At 39.2% G+C, this 15,512-nt stretch overlaps 1 protein-coding gene across 1 annotated transcript; it reads left to right on the top strand.

Moving 5' to 3' along the window:
* Positions 1–3,507: 3,507 nt before the first annotated feature.
* On the top strand, positions 3,508–14,108 carry LCNL1 (lipocalin like 1). Its single transcript, XM_074192507.1, has 7 exons — positions 3,508–3,606; positions 6,405–6,544; positions 9,020–9,093; positions 9,462–9,572; positions 10,180–10,281; positions 10,681–10,706; positions 13,953–14,108. Exons 1-7 carry the CDS (start codon positions 3,508–3,510, stop codon positions 14,106–14,108), a joined length of 708 nt encoding a protein of 235 aa, XP_074048608.1.
* The last annotated feature ends 1,404 nt before the right edge of the window (positions 14,109–15,512 follow it).

Genomic DNA, 15,512 nt, shown 5'->3' with positions numbered 1-15,512 from the left:
TTGCTTTAACCTTTAGTAAGAATAGATGTTTTTAAAAGGAAGCTATCAGATGGTCTACTTTTCTTTGGTCTACCTCCTGCCCTGTTTCTTGCTGTTTGCCCCTGACATATTTTGTGCTCCTAGCCCTCAAATGAAAAAATAACTAGTTACAGCTGTCCTCCAAATTCTCTTCCTATGTCTGTAGCTTCTCTGATTCTTTTCCATTCTCCTATTTCCTTTCCCTCCCTTCAAAAATGGTTATTTTCATAGAGTCTATCTCTTTCTAATCTCTACACTCTCTCTTGTGATAAGATCATCCATTCCTACAGCTTCAATTATACCTTCTAGGTAGATAACTCCCACTCAATAGCTGTAGTACTGACCTCTTTCAAAATTTCCAGATTCCAAGGGGACATTTTTATTTGAATGACTGACCCATTGCCTTTCAAATTCAATACATTTTAAAACCAAACTAAGCATTTTCCTTCCAACCCCAGTTCTTCCTCATCTTTGTTCATTTCTTTATCTTCCCAGTATAGTACTCAGGCTATTTAGGGTCTTTGGATTAAACTTTGACTCCTCTTTCTCCTGCAGTGTAATCATAAATAAATAATTATTGAGCTGCTGTGATTTAGCAAGACCTCATGTTTAGCACTGAGGTTTCACAATTTTGTAGGAGAAAGGTCTCCTGTTCTCAAGGAGGTCACAGTAGAGTAGAAAGACTGGGAACTGATCAATAAAGAAACCAGCAAGCATTTATTAAGTGATGGCTATTTGCCAGGTATTATATTGAGCACTAATGAAACAAAGAAAAAGAGAAACAAACAGTCCCTAACCCACAAGGAGATGACAATGTGTACACAGATAAACTTGGTACATACAGAGGAGATAAAAGATGTTAGGAAGGTTTGCATAAGAAGCGTAGAAGACAGATATAGTAGATAGAAAATATATAGAAGGTAACATTCAAGAGGAAGGTAGAAATTAGAATAGTTCAAGGATATATGGGAAAGAGTCTTGAAATACATCGAAAGAGTACTTTAGGACTTCAGAGGAGGGAGAAATTCCTTCCAGATAAGTTTATAAGGGAGGGTTTCATGAAAGAATTGAGCTTTGATGAAACAATAAAATTTCAAGAGATGTTTGGAGATGGAAATTCAGGAGACAGAAAGTTCATATTCGGATAGAAAAGCTTGAAAGAGTTTTGCCATTCAGAGAATGCCAAATAGTTCAGTATGATTGTAGCAAAGTTTGCATTTATGGGAGCAGATTGTGAAGAGCCTTGAATACCAGAATAAAGAGATAGGTTTTATCCAATGTGTTCCTTCCTCTTACCTTGGCTCTGACTTCTCTATTTCCTTTCCTTGCAACTTTTCCTTTCTAAGGGTGTTTGCAGTTAGTCCATTACAGACTCTTCTTCACCTGATCTCAGTCAAATCTGCCTTGGTCTTTATTTAGTTCTTCATTCTGTGTGTCTTGAATGCAATACAGTGGACTGTGACTTTTCTGGCCTGATGCTTCCTTAAGCCCTCTTCAGATGCTTCCTTCCAGTGTATCAGTGAACTCTACCCCCTGAAGGGTATGCCAGTGGAACAAAACCTTCCCACTAAGAGATGGCAGGCTTTTGCTGGTAAGCCCAGAAATGGACACTGTGTCTATTATTCAAGAACTAGTCAAGTCCAGAAATTCTCATTACAAGGTTTCTGATTGCCAAGTGATTTTTTTTTCAATTATGCTATCGCTGAGATTATCCATCAAATTAGTCTACAAATCAATAGGCATTTCCCCCCCTTTTTTATAATTGTTCTTAATATTTTTTATTTTATTTTATTTTTGCCAATTACATGTAAAGATTCTTTTCAACATTTATTTTTTGGTAAGATTTTGAGTTTCAAATTTTTTATCCATCCCTCCTCCTCCCCTCTCCAAGACAACAATCAGATATAATTTATGCATGTAACACTATTAAACATTTCCATATTAGTTATGTTGTGAAAGAAGAATCAGAACAAAAAGGGAAAAATTATAAAACAAATTTTAAAAATTGAAAATAAGTTTTGATCTACATTCAGACTCCTTAATTCTTTCTCTGGATAAAGATGGCATTTTCCATCACAGGTCTTTTGAAATTATCTTGGATCACTGTATTGCTTCCACTATATTCATTATACCACAGTTTCTTCAGTCATTCCTGAATGGATAGACATCTCCTCAATTTCAAATTCTTTGCCACCCCAAAAAGAGTTACTATGAATATTTTTGAACATATGGGTCCTTTTTTCCTTTTTATGATCTCTTTGGGTTTCAGAGCTAGAACTGAGTTAAAGGGTATGCATATCAATGAATCACTGTGGCACCCTGCTAAATTCTGAAGTAACAAAGAAAGGCAAAAAATAGTCCCTGCCCTCAAGGAGCTCACTTTCTAAGGGGGAAACAACATGCAATCAACTATGGACAGCTAAATTTAGACATGGTAAATTGAAGGGAATCTCAGAGGGAAGGTACTAGTGAATGGACCCAGCAAGAAACTCATTCAGGCAGATTAAGTCACCACTGGTCATTAGGTCCCTTTGGACTTCTAAGACTCATTGGACTAGAGAAAGAATCAAGGGGAAGAAATTTTCCTAAATATACTCTTTTGTACTAGGTTTGGGACAGTCACTTTTCCCTCCTGCCCACTTCCTCCCTTGTGTGTTTCTCTGTGTCCCAGTGTCAATAAAAGGGAACCAAGAACAATTGTTCCAATTTGCTAGGAGAAAGTGTTCTACCTGGAGTTTAGAGTTGGATTTGAGTTTGAGAGTGAGAGCACCCTCCCATTACCTTATCCTGGAAAGACCTGGTAATTTCCTTTTCATCCTCTCATGGTCCTTAAATTCATCTGTTCAGTTGCTTTCTGTGAATCTATTCACGTCTTTTGCCTCAGCTTCCAAAATTGTAAAAGGGGAATAAAACTACTACCAACTCAGCTTACCTCCAGGGTTATTTGTGGACATGACATGAAGTCTCTATTCTATTGGCAAAAGCTTTGGAAAATAATGGAGAACTTGACAAATAATACACATTAACTTATTATCAACCTAAGTAGTGATTGGGATTAAAGCCCATTGGGTCCAGAAAGATTCAAGTTCAGCCCTGGCTTGGATCTGTGGGTGTTCTAAGTAAAATCTGGGCAGAGAGAAAACAAGAGGGCTAATGGAGCCCTCCAACCTGAAACCTGAGCTCCCCTTTCCTGTCCCAACCCTCACCTCCCCTATCTCTTTTCTACCCAAGGAGGAAACATTTTTCTGAATGTTTCTCCTGTTTTTGAAAGACATTTCCCTGATTCACACAGGCCATCAGCCAGGTTGAATGGAGCTAAGAGATGGTGGTTGGCATTGTCCTCCTTGGGCATTGAGCCCTCTTCCGCCCATTCCCCTCCCCCAAGGCATCTTCCCAAAAGGATAAATGCCATGGCCTCAGAGGGCACAGCACCACACTGAACTCTCTAGTCTTGGTGGCTCCCAATTTAGTGTTGAGTGAACACCAAAGATGATGAAAGCTGTGCTTCTGGGATGCCTACTAGGACTGCTTTGGGGCTCTCCAATCCAAGCTGATATCCCTGTTCAACCCAACTTCGATAACACAAAGGTAACCAACCCCTCAGAAGAAGTGTGAGTATGGGGGTGGGCTCTAGAGACTGGGAGCAGTAAAAGGACCTGCATGGTTCAATGGAATGGGGAATTTGGAGGCACTGGATGATAATAGTAAAATAAAACAAAACTCTTTTTCAATTTATGAAATATAGTTTTACCTTACTCCTGCAAATGACCTTGCTTTAGTCTCATTCTATCCTTACCCTAACCTAGAGAAGAAGATGCAGGTTAGAAAACTCTTCCTCTCTCTCTTACACAGGAGGAAATAGAGAGATTAAGTGACTTGCCTTGCATCATACTAGTCAGTAGTAGAAATAAGACTCAAGCTTAGATTTCATAGATTCATTTTCTAGACCCTTTCCAAATTCCATCCCCCAAAACACCCTGAATTAAGCCAAGAATACTTAGCCTCTTAAAAGACCTAACCCATAACGAAACTATCTAGCTCTAGATCTAGAAGAAACCTCAGAATCCATCTTATCCAACCCCTTCATTTTACAAATAAGAAAACTAAAGTCTAAATTGCTTTTGGCAATAAATATACATTCCAGGGTGACTTAGACAGTAAGCATTAGAGACAGGATTTGAATCTAGGCCTTTTAATGCTCTTTATCATTTCCTCCCAAATCCACAATGAATTCTCAGTTCATCTAGTCCAGATTGGGGCAAAGGAGGATCATAGAAGGCTCTGACCCTTCCCTCAAGTCACCTTGATTTATTAACATAATTTATTATTATTTGGCCCCTAAACATTCATAAGGCAGGACCTACTTTAGAGTCATGAGTAAGGGTAGTCAGGACTGGGGATTGGAAGAACCATGTAACTAAAAGTTAAGGTCTCTGTTGTGATCCTTAAGTGGTTTCCATTTCCATCCTTTGTCCCTCTCTCTCTAATATCATAACTAAAGCAGGACAAAAATCACAATTTTGTTCCCAGGGTGATTATTGTTAGAAGATAATAATAATACCTGTAGTCCTTCAACAGGAAAATGCAAGCAAGAATAGCTAGTTAAAATAGGAAACTTTTAAAAAACACTTCCTTCAGAGGCTATATCTTCAATAAAATAATCTCCACACCAGCCCCATCCAACTATTTCCTTGGGCAGCAGGTTCATGGATAGCAGGAACTTTGCCCTCTGACATCTCTATCTCCCTCACCTGTGTCTGAAATTTTATTAGAAGGTATTTTTCAACTTGGTTGTCCCCAGGCTACAGTTTGTTGTGCTTGCTGGAAAACTCCCATAACTTAACCCTACATTTCAACCCTTTCCAAGTCTTAGAGTATACTTCCTACTCTGGGCCAATTTGGTCTTTTTAGACTGGATTCAGACTTTATAGCAAAATAGACAAGTCAACCTTGTACCTTCTACATAAAGCATTTTTTTAGCTACTCCCAGCCCCAGTCCTTAGTAATTATCTCTCCCAAATTAACATGTATTGATATACTTTTTTGTATAAATTTCATATATGTTGTCTCTTCCAATGGAATGAAAACTCCTAAAGAAAAAGAGCTTATTTAATATCCCCAGTACTCAGCAAAGTGCCGGGAACATGATAAATGCTTAATTAATGAATACTTTTTCAGTGATTGAGTTATAAGAACTAGGTTTGAATCTCAGATCTGCCAATTAATGCTAGTTTAGCCTTTGGCAAGTCACTTAACCCTGTTTGCCTTAGTTTTCTCATCTGTAAAATTAACTGGAGAAGGAAATGATAAATAACCCTAGTATGATAGCCAAGAAAACTCCAAAATGTGGGGTCATAAAAAGTCTACATGACTGGGAAAAAAAAAAACTGAACTACAAGTTTTGGGCAAGTTATTTCCTCTCTCTAAGACCCATTAGACTCCTCTGTAAAATAAAAGGAGTTTACTTTCAGAGTTTCTTAACCTTTTTGGTATTCTGGAATGCTTTGCCATCTTGGTGAAACCCATGATTCCCCTTCTCAGAATAATGGTTTTTAATACATAGCACAAAATAAGTCGGATTACAGAGGAAATCAAAGATATTGAAATAGGCTTATCAAAATAAGTTTAAAAAATAAATTCATGGACTTAGGTTAAGAATACCTGCAAATGATTTCTTTTTTTTTTTTACAAGGTAATGGGGTTGCCCAAGATCACACAGCTAGGTCAAATTTGAACTCACATCCTCTTGACTCCAGGGTCAATGCTTTATCCACTATGCCACCTAGCTGCCCTGCAAATGATTTCTAGAGATCCTTGGAGCTCTAAGGCCATTTTGGCCATGAAACCCAGATGCTTGCTTACCTTTGCCCTCATCATCTTTGCCAATGCAATTTGACAGCTAGTATAGACTGACTGTATCCTAGCATAGATCCTGTTTCTTGTCTTAGAGATTATACTCTCCCTGCTTCCAACTACACACACACACACACACACACACACACACACACACACACACACACACACACAAAGAGTGAGAGACTGGATCTATATATATAGCCTAGTGTGTGTGAGCCTGGAATATGGTAATCATAATATCCAACGTACAGAACACTCTTGAGTTTGTAGAGTGTCTGAGTTCTGTTTTATTTAAAATGCTGTGGGGTGGCTAGGTGGCGTAGTGGATAAAGCATTGACCCTGGAGTCAGGAGTACCTGGGTTCAGGTCTGGTCTCACACACTTAATAATTACCTAGCTGTGTGGCCTTGGGCAAGCCACTTAACCCATTTGCCTTGCAAAAAAACCCTTAAAAAAACCAAACAAAACAAAACAAATAAAATGCTGTAAGACTGAGTCTGAATCTCATGGAATATGGTTTCTCTCTTCAGTTTCAGGGTTTATGGTATATCGTAGCAGCAGCATCTGATGACAATGACTTTTTGGCAATGAAGGACAATATGAAGATGCCAATCACTTTTGTGACTCCTCTGGACAATGGTGACTTGTCAGTCAAGACAGCTTTCCCAGGGTGAGTAGGAATCAGACAGACCAGACCCTAGAGGTATCTAGGCAGCTATTGAACCCTCCCTAAGTACCCTACCTATTTCCTAATTGAGAGTTCTCTATCTACCAGTTGCCCCAGTTTAGTTTATGCCACTTGTCTCAGGTACAAAAATTCATAATTACAAATCTCTGCCTCTTATAATGTAAACTCCTTAAGGGTGCGGACTATTTGTTTTTTGTCTTTACATTCCATCACCTAGGGCTTAGTGTCTGACTCCTGCTGTTGTGGAGTCATAGTCCTGTCTGACCCTTTGCGACTCCATCTGGTATATTTTTGGCACAGATACTAAAATGGGTTGCCATTTCCTTCTCCAGCTCATTTTACAGATGGGAAAACTGAGGAAAACAGGGTGGAAATAACTTGGCTAAGGAGACTTAGCAAGTAAGTATCTGAGACTAGATTTGAAATGAGGGAGATGTTTTCCTGACCCCAGGCCTGGCACTCTCTCTCACTTTGCCACCTAATTGCCCTATCTGGTTCATAGAAAGTGCTTTATAAATATTAGCTAAATTAAATGGCCAAAAAAAGGTCAATAGTTCCTGCCTTTAAAGGGGGGCAGCTAGGTGGCACAGTGGAAAAAGCACCAGCCCTGGAGTCATGAGTACCTGGGTTCAAATCCGGCCTCAGACACTTAATAATTACCTAGCTGTGTGACCTTAGACAAGCCACTTAACCCCAATGCCTTGCAAAAACCTAAAAAAAAAATAGTTCCTGATTTTGGAATTGACAAATGCAAGTATGAGGTGGGCACAGACAAACAGCAAGTGAAAAAAACCTATCAAGTAACATTTACATTAATTTATTAAACACTGAAGGGAGCTAGATAATGCAGTGCTAGGCCAGGAGTCAGAAAGACTCATTGTCATGAGTTCAAATCCAGTCTCAGATACTTACTTTCTCTGTAACACTGAGCAAGTTACTTAACCCTGTTTGCCTCAGTTTCTTCATCTGTAAAATGAGCTGGAAAAGAAAATTGTCATGAAAGGTCCAAATGGTGCTAATGAAGAATCAGATAGAACTGAAACTACTAAACAACAGCATTCAATACTGAGGCAGTTAGGTTTTTTTGGGGGGGAGGGTGAGAGAGAGAGGAGAGAGATCCTGAAGTCAGGAAGACCTGAATTCAAATTTAACCTTCAGATACTTACTAGCTGTGTGACCCTGGGCAAGTCATTTAATTTCTGTCTGCCTCAGTTTACTCAATTATAAAATGGAGATAATATCAGCACCTTCCTCCCATGGGTGTTGTGAGGATCATATAAAATATTTGCAAAGTGTTTAGCATGATATCCCACCCATGATAGGTACTATAGAAAGATTTATTTCTTCCCTTCTCTCCCACTGAAGAAGCTCTGAGCTCTTATTCTATTTTAGATCCACACACACACACACACACATACTAACAATGCTTAAATAAAGATATGATTAAGGAACAAAATATGTGGCACTGATATACTATATAATCAGAAATTTAGCTAGCTCCATCAAAAATATTCTTAATAAAAACGTAAGGGGCAGCTAAGTGGCACAGTAGATAGAGCACTGGCCCTGGAGTCAGGAGGACCTGAGTTCAAATTGGGTCTCAGACACATAATAATTGCTTTGCTGTGTGACTGTGGGCAAGAAACTTAACCCCATTTGCCTTAAAGAAATAAAAATAAATAAAAAATGTAAAAAAGGAAATTTTACAAGGAATTCTCTACCGTAACTCACAGGTATACAGTTGATCTCCAGGAGAAAAAAGACATGAGATTCCACTGTCTCCATTATTTGTTGACTTCAAGAAAGTTTTTGAATAAATAGAAAAAAACCCCCAGCTCAAACAAGGTTCCATGTACATGCATAGAAATAGTATAAGATTCCATGGTAGTTAATAAAAACCATGAAGATAATAATAACTAACATTTATGTAGTATTTTAAGGTTTACAATATACTTTATGTATGTTATTTCACTGAATCCACACAATCATCTTGTAAGGTAGATGTCAGTATTTGAATTTTACAGATGAAGAAACTGAGATTGAGAGGCTTAAGTGAATTGTTCGGAGTTACACCGATAAGTTTGTTGGGTATTAATATCAAGTAAGTTATAGGGGAAACCTGTGCTCATTTAAGAAGTAGTAGAGGATGATGATATAATATGATTTGAAGTAATGTGATATGATTTAAATATATATATATATTATAGCTTAGATCCATGGATGCTAAAGGAGTAACTAACAAAGATGTGATTAATCAGATAAAAATTGTGCAGAACATGAACTATCAGAAAGTATGGATTTGGATACTTGGGGTGCATGCCTTATAGGCTATACTTGGACATGCCACTCCAATACTTCTTTCTAAGCCTTCTATCTCTGCCAGTATCAAAGGTAGTCCTGATGAGATTGAGAGGGTCTTGGTCAATGGACTAACTGGGCTCATGGGTGATTTTACAGACCTAATGGTGACTGCCAAAAAGTGGATGCCACCTTCACCAAGGGTGCAATGCCAGGACAATTCAGCAACCCAAGTAAGTCTGGAGACTGTAACCTTATTTAGTGAGGATTTGTAGTAGGGTTCTAGGAAGGTGGGTACTGAAGTCCCTGCTCTGAGACTGGACCATTTTCACTTTGAGAAGTTTATATTAAAGCAAGGAAAATGGAGATTAGACACCAGGAAGAATTTCCCATCAGTGATGTGCATCAGTCATTATATGAATGGGGTTGGGTGGATATGGTTGAGAGGAGGAATCTCTTATAATAGGACTTTCAAGTGTCTTGGTTGGTTTTTTGCCCCCTTTTGGACTGGGAATAAGAAATCAAATCAGATCAGGTGGAAGAGCTCTGGAGTTGGGAGGCCACTTTGTGGGAGTAGCTAGAGTCTTCCCTTTCTTCCCAGGTATGGGCCAGGAGGACATCAGTGTGGTGAGCTCGGACTACAAACATTATGCTATTCTTTGCATTAGGATGAACAAGGGAGGTGCTCAAACAGTAATGCTGCAGCTGTATTGTATGTATAATCTTGATACTAGTCCCTTTCCCTACCCCATTCCCTATTTCCATCTCCATTCCTATTCTTATCCCTCTCCTCATTTCAGTGTTCAAATGCATCCCTTTTCCCATCTTCATCTTCATCTGAGTTTTATTCTCCCTCATTATAACTAAGGGGTATTGGTACAATTGATTTTCTCTACTAGTTTCTTCTTACTCACCTGCCTGATGTCCCCCCAGAAATCCATCTGCTTCCCATCTGTGTCCCATCTCACTTATCTACCTGTGGACTCCCACTCACCCAGCTATGTCCTCCTACTTATCTACTTGAACCCTTCCACTGATCCATATATATCCCACATTGATCCATCTGTATCCTTCTACTCAACTATTGAATCCTATTAGCCTGCTCGTTTTCCCTCACCTGTGTCTCCCCATCATTTACCTATACACCCCTCATTCACCTACCGTATCTCTCCACAATCTGTATTCTATTTACTCACCCATACACCCCCCACTCACCTATCTGTTACATTTTCCTAGCTACATCTTCCTTTACTCACTCACTAGTATCTCTCTCTCTACTCAATTATTTTTGCTTCTACATTCATTCCTTTTTTCCACAGGCCGTTCTCCAGAACTCTTTGCTGAAGGTGCACAAAGGATGCAAATGATGGCACCCAAAGTAAACCTGAACCCCAGCCAGGGTGCCATATTCCCTAAATCAGGTAGGGTTCTCACTATCATCCCAGCCAGGGTGCCATATTCCCTAAATCGTGTAGGCCCTCACTCCCACACCATTCGTTTCAGTAACCCTACTTTCAGTTCTAGGGCCATGCAGAGAGAAGCAAACCAGTGCAAGCTCAGTCCTCTAGTCCTGTGCATTCCATCACCCACTAGTAACAGGGGCCCTCAGGTTGTAAAATAAAATTAAATAATGACGTTTAAAACTTGATAGTGTGGAGCCTTGATCTGGGAATCAGGAGATGAGGGTATCTAGTTACATTTTTGTCATGTACTAGCTTTGTGAGTGGAGGTAAGTTCCTTCCACTCTCTGAGCTGATTGGATTTGAGTAGCAATTATTATGTTCAAGGCAACTCCTACCCTACCATTCTTTTTCCTACAGATGAGTGTGACAAGGCCCTCAGCAAGGTAAGCATGACTGTTGTGTAAGCTTCCATTTATTTTACTGGGGCCACTTCCAGTTCTAGAGCAGGGATATGAAGTGGTCCTTGTGGGGGTACCAGAGCAGAGAAAAAAAGAGAAAAGTGGAGATTAGAAGATCCTGGTTTAAATCCTGCCTCTAACATGACACTTTGGATCTTACCCTCACTGGACCTCATTTTCCTCACTTGAAATATGAGGGCGTTAGCCTGAAATCTGTCCCTTCCAGAAGTTTTTGGACTCTTCTATCACTTTGGTGATTTTAAGCAAGTCTTAGGGTCTTCTCAGAGTCTCAGTTTCCTCATTTGAAAAATCAGATAATTAGACAAGAGTCTGTCTAACATTTTATGTACTTTGGGACCTAATTTCTAATATAGCCAAGATTATTGCTAGTTGATTAGATTGTCTCTTGGTTGTCTTAGGAGGCAGGGATCTATCCTTGAAACGGATAAGGCGAACTGAGGTCCAATTTGAAGGGTTAGGGGAGCAGAATCTGAGTACCAGGGAATGCCAGGGAAATGGGAAGGTACCCAAATGAGTAGAGTTCAGAAGGAAAACTCAACAATACAATTGACTCTCCTTTTTCAGTGACAGCTGCCATGATCCTACTGGGGTTCAGGCTGAAGACTCATCAGTCACCGACCTGCTTAAACCCCCTTCTTCCCACCCCTGCATTGCCCCAGGCTGAGACTTTTTCTTTCTTTTCTCCCAGAATCTTTCTCACCACCCAAAAACTAAATAAACAGATGCTGTGAAAGTCCTAGAGTATTTGAATTTATTGGGAGGTAGGGATGAAGAGAAGATATATAAATAGAATTTGAAAAAAGGAAAGAGAGAGGATATGAGTCTTAAGTGAATTACTATGAAATCACCCTCCCCCTCCCCCCCACATTCATGAACACACTTTACAAATTCTCTGACTTGAGGTGGGACAGAACAGAAAGGAAACCCATTCTGATGCTCTTTCTTCATCTGACAAAAGGGGGCAAGTCTTTTTCTTGGAAGGCAATTTGTGTTTCAGTGGGGACAGAGCAAAGAGATGGAGTTTTGCTGGGATATATCTTCTATCCTGCAGATCCCTCCCCTCTCCCCCTAGCAGTTCTTACTCTCATTTCTAACCTCTTTTATTTCTAGTCACTTCCTTTTTCATAATTACTTCCTATTTGTCCTGTGTAGAACTTGTGTTTACATATTCCTTCACTTATTATCTCCCCTATTACCTTGTGAGCTCCTTGAGGTAAGGAGCTGTCTTTGGTCCCTTTGGTCCCTAGGGCTTATGAAGGCACTTAATAAATGTTTATCGACTGAATGACTACTCCAACAACCACCACAGGCCATTAGGTAACATAACAGACATTGGACTTAAAGTCAGTATGACTTAAGTTCAAATTCTTCTGAAGACTGGGCAAGTCATTTAAACTTTCTCAGCCTCAGATTGATCTATAAAATAAAAATAATAATAGCCCCTTTCTCACACAGTTGTTAGGAAAATCATTTGACAATGGGTTAGTTAGAAGGGCTGAGGGAGAATTCAGAGACTTTGAAGACTTTGATGGCAAGGTCACTGATATTATGGAGCTTCTGGTCTAGTGGGAGGCTATGATCATTCCCTGAAAAACACAATACTTGTATTAGTGCATCAAAGAGTTGCAAAACAAAAACACTAATGAGGTATGAGGGGGAGAAGCCATTATTCACAAGGAACTAAAATGGACATTTGATAATGGGTTATTCCTCAGCTGAAAAAAAATGATGAATATGATGAATATAGAGAGGTAGAAAAATACTTATTTGAACAAAATAAAGTAAGCAGAGCCTGGAAAATGATGTATACAATGACTCCAAAAATATAAATAGAATGAACAACTACCACAAAATAATCAAAAGTGAATGTTAAAATAGTCCAAAGAACAAGCTTGGCCTCAAAGACGAAATGTGAGAAAAAAAATTTTTGTAGAGGGTGGGTGTCCACAGATGTGGGATATTTCATACAATGTCACGTTTTGGTTGTTTTTTTATGATGCATGATCCAAGCTTTGATGATTTAAAAAATTTTTCCTCTTCAAAAAATATTCTTGGTTATAAAGGATAGTTCTTTAAGTGAGAAAAAGAGAGATTAAGGGGGAAATCTGGATTATGTTAAAACAAATAATATCAATAAAACTATTTTAAAAGAAAATGATAAATAAATAAATTAGTTGAGTGAGGTTAGAGCTGGCCTAGGAAGCTGGGAAAACTTGGTATGGAACTCAGAACCTAAATGACTAGCCAAAATACATCAGGAGCCTAAAGTCTGGCAGGGCCTATAATGGGAACTGGTTGAGATCTTGGTGCCCCACCTACCCTATATCCACATCCTCATTTTCAGATCCAGCTTAGCAAAGTCAGGAAAGGAGTCTGGGCTGGTCAGTAGATCAAAAGGGAAAAGATCAAGCTACGATTATGTGAAATAACTGTGAGTTTGGAAGTGGGATAGGGGAATCAAGCCACAATAAAATGATTAGAAATTTTTTCAGAATATTTCATTGAAATATTTCAGAATTCCCATCAGTTGTGACTTCAGGGGACTAATGATGAATACTTCTTGCCTCTCTGAGAGAGGTGCTTAGACTCTAGGTGTAAAATCAGGTATAATCAGAAATGGCCAATGAGTTGATTTGTTTCAACAGTATTTCTTTGTTAACAAGGGAAAGAGGGGAAGGAGGGAAAAAATCACTGGAAAAGGACAATGATGTAATTTTTAAAGAAATCATCATTAATTAAAATCATTAATTTTAAAGTAATTCTTTCCTTCACTTAGGGCATAGGTACCCAAACCCACACACAAACACAGATGTAAAAGACTATTATTCTTTGGGTTGTGATGAAAGTATATAGAATTTATCAAATCCTCTGTCTGCTTTACTGAAAGATGTTTCAGGGCACAGTTGTTGTTAGGGCTCTTGAACCTGATTCAGATGCCAGTCCTTGCCTCTGGGCCTCTGATGTTCCTTCTGGTCATAGGGTAGATGTAGTTCCATCTGTGTCCACAAGATAACAGCACTAGCTCAGAATATACAATCATGGTCCATGGAGCATATAGGGAGATGAAAGACTGAAGGAAACTAGGCAACTGGACTTGTAGAGGTAACTTTCCAGTGGGAACTATGAACAAATGCCAACATCTTTAACCCAGGACTGTGCCTTGCCAGGACCCAAGAGCTGTGGGGACCCATTTGTTCACATTTGTTTTAGGGCACTCTGGAAGAAATCATAGACAACAATGTGGTGTTATTGCACTGGGCCAACTGGGGTAGTAACCAACACAATTCTGGCCTGTCCTGGTTCACCCTCATCCAGGAAGGGCTCTGGAACTCCCTGCTGGCAAGTGTCCCCTGGGCAAACTTTTGAATGCCTCATGTTAAGTAAAAAGTTTGAATAGGGTTCTGTAGGTAGCCAAGAATCCTCAAAAAATACCACATGCCATTGAGATTTTGGCATAATATTGAATATTATATGATCTTCCTGTGAGGGAAATGTGCAATGCCTTGAGAGAATAAATGAATGAATGAAGAATGGATGAATGAATTTTTATTGAGCAGTTAATATTTTCAAAGCTCTGTGTCAAGTTGGAGATATATATATATATAAAATAAATAAAGACAGTTCTTGTGCTCAAGAAGCCCAAATCTCATAAGGGGAAATCATGAAACAGGAAAATTTGGCTTTAGCTGCTGCAGGTCACAGTTCCACAAGAATTGCTATTGTCCATGATGACTGGGGAAGCAGGGCCACTAGATAGGTTTACCCCACCCACCCACCCCAGTGCTGTTTTCTCTGTAAGGCACAGGGCATTTGGGCCCCAATGAGACAGAACTTGCCACTGTCAGATGCTAGGAACTATGAAGGACTATTTGTTTTCTCACCCATGCAGGGGCTGCTCCCCTAGATCAGGTGTGACTGCCTGCCCTTTTATACCCCAAGGATCAGACACAGAAACTTGAGATTAGGTTCAGTTCTAGTTTCCACCAGCCATGGATGGTGCCTATAGGGTGTGGGCTGCTCAGGTTTTAACCAACACTTTACTAGTTTCCCCATTTGAATTTTTTCAGGACTTTCAGTTGTTGCCATATAATTTTTTTTTATTTTTTTTTTAGGATTTTGCAAGGCAAAGAGGGTTAAGTGGCTTGCCCAAGGCCACACAGTTAGGTAATTATTAAGTGTCTGAGATCAGATTTGAACCCAGGTACTCCTGACTCCAAGGCCAGTGCTTTATCCACTACGCCACCTAGCCACCTAGCCACCTAGCCACCTAGCCACCCCTTTGCCACATAATTCTACTGATGAAATCTATCCTTCTCTTGCAAAGTTTTCTGGAATAGAAAGTTTTCTGAGTTTTCTGGGCAATAAGCATAGTTGAATCCAAAATCACTTAATGATCAATATAAACGATTGAGGAAATAAATTATTGGTATATGACATGTTAGTCTATATTTTTTCCTAAACTGTTTTTCAGTTTCCCCAGCAGTTTTTGTCTAATGTATGTCTCATCATTAATAATAATAGCATTTATAAAATGCTTAAAGATTTACAAAGTGATTTACAAATATTATTTCATTTGATCCTAACAACAATTCTGTTGTGTAGGTACTATGATTATCCTCATTTTACAGATGAGGAAATTGAAACAAGTGACTTACCCAGGGTCACATAGCTAGTGAATGTCTGAGGTAGGAATTGAACTCAGGTCTTTCTCACTCCATGACCATTGCTCCATCCACTGTACTAGCTAGTCTTTTCTGGGGCCACTGATTC

The sequence above is a fragment of the Macrotis lagotis genome, chromosome 1 (genome assembly GCF_037893015.1).
Source record: "Macrotis lagotis isolate mMagLag1 chromosome 1, bilby.v1.9.chrom.fasta, whole genome shotgun sequence".
In the NCBI taxonomy this organism is placed as follows: domain Eukaryota; kingdom Metazoa; phylum Chordata; class Mammalia; order Peramelemorphia; family Peramelidae; genus Macrotis; species Macrotis lagotis.
The sequence above is the reverse complement of the archived record's forward strand: the minus strand, read 5'-3'. Positions and strand labels throughout refer to the sequence as shown.

Coding starts and splice junctions, on each gene's coding strand:
- LCNL1 (XM_074192507.1), top strand. CDS start 3,508: ATGATGAAAGCTGTGCTTCTGGGATGCCTACTAGGACTGCTTTGGGGC. Junction 3,607..6,404: donor CCAACTTCGATAACACAAAG/GTAACCAACCCC, acceptor TTCTCTCTTCAG/TTTCAGGGTTTATGGTATAT. Junction 9,094..9,461: donor AGGACAATTCAGCAACCCAA/GTAAGTCTGGAG, acceptor CTTTCTTCCCAG/GTATGGGCCAGGAGGACATC.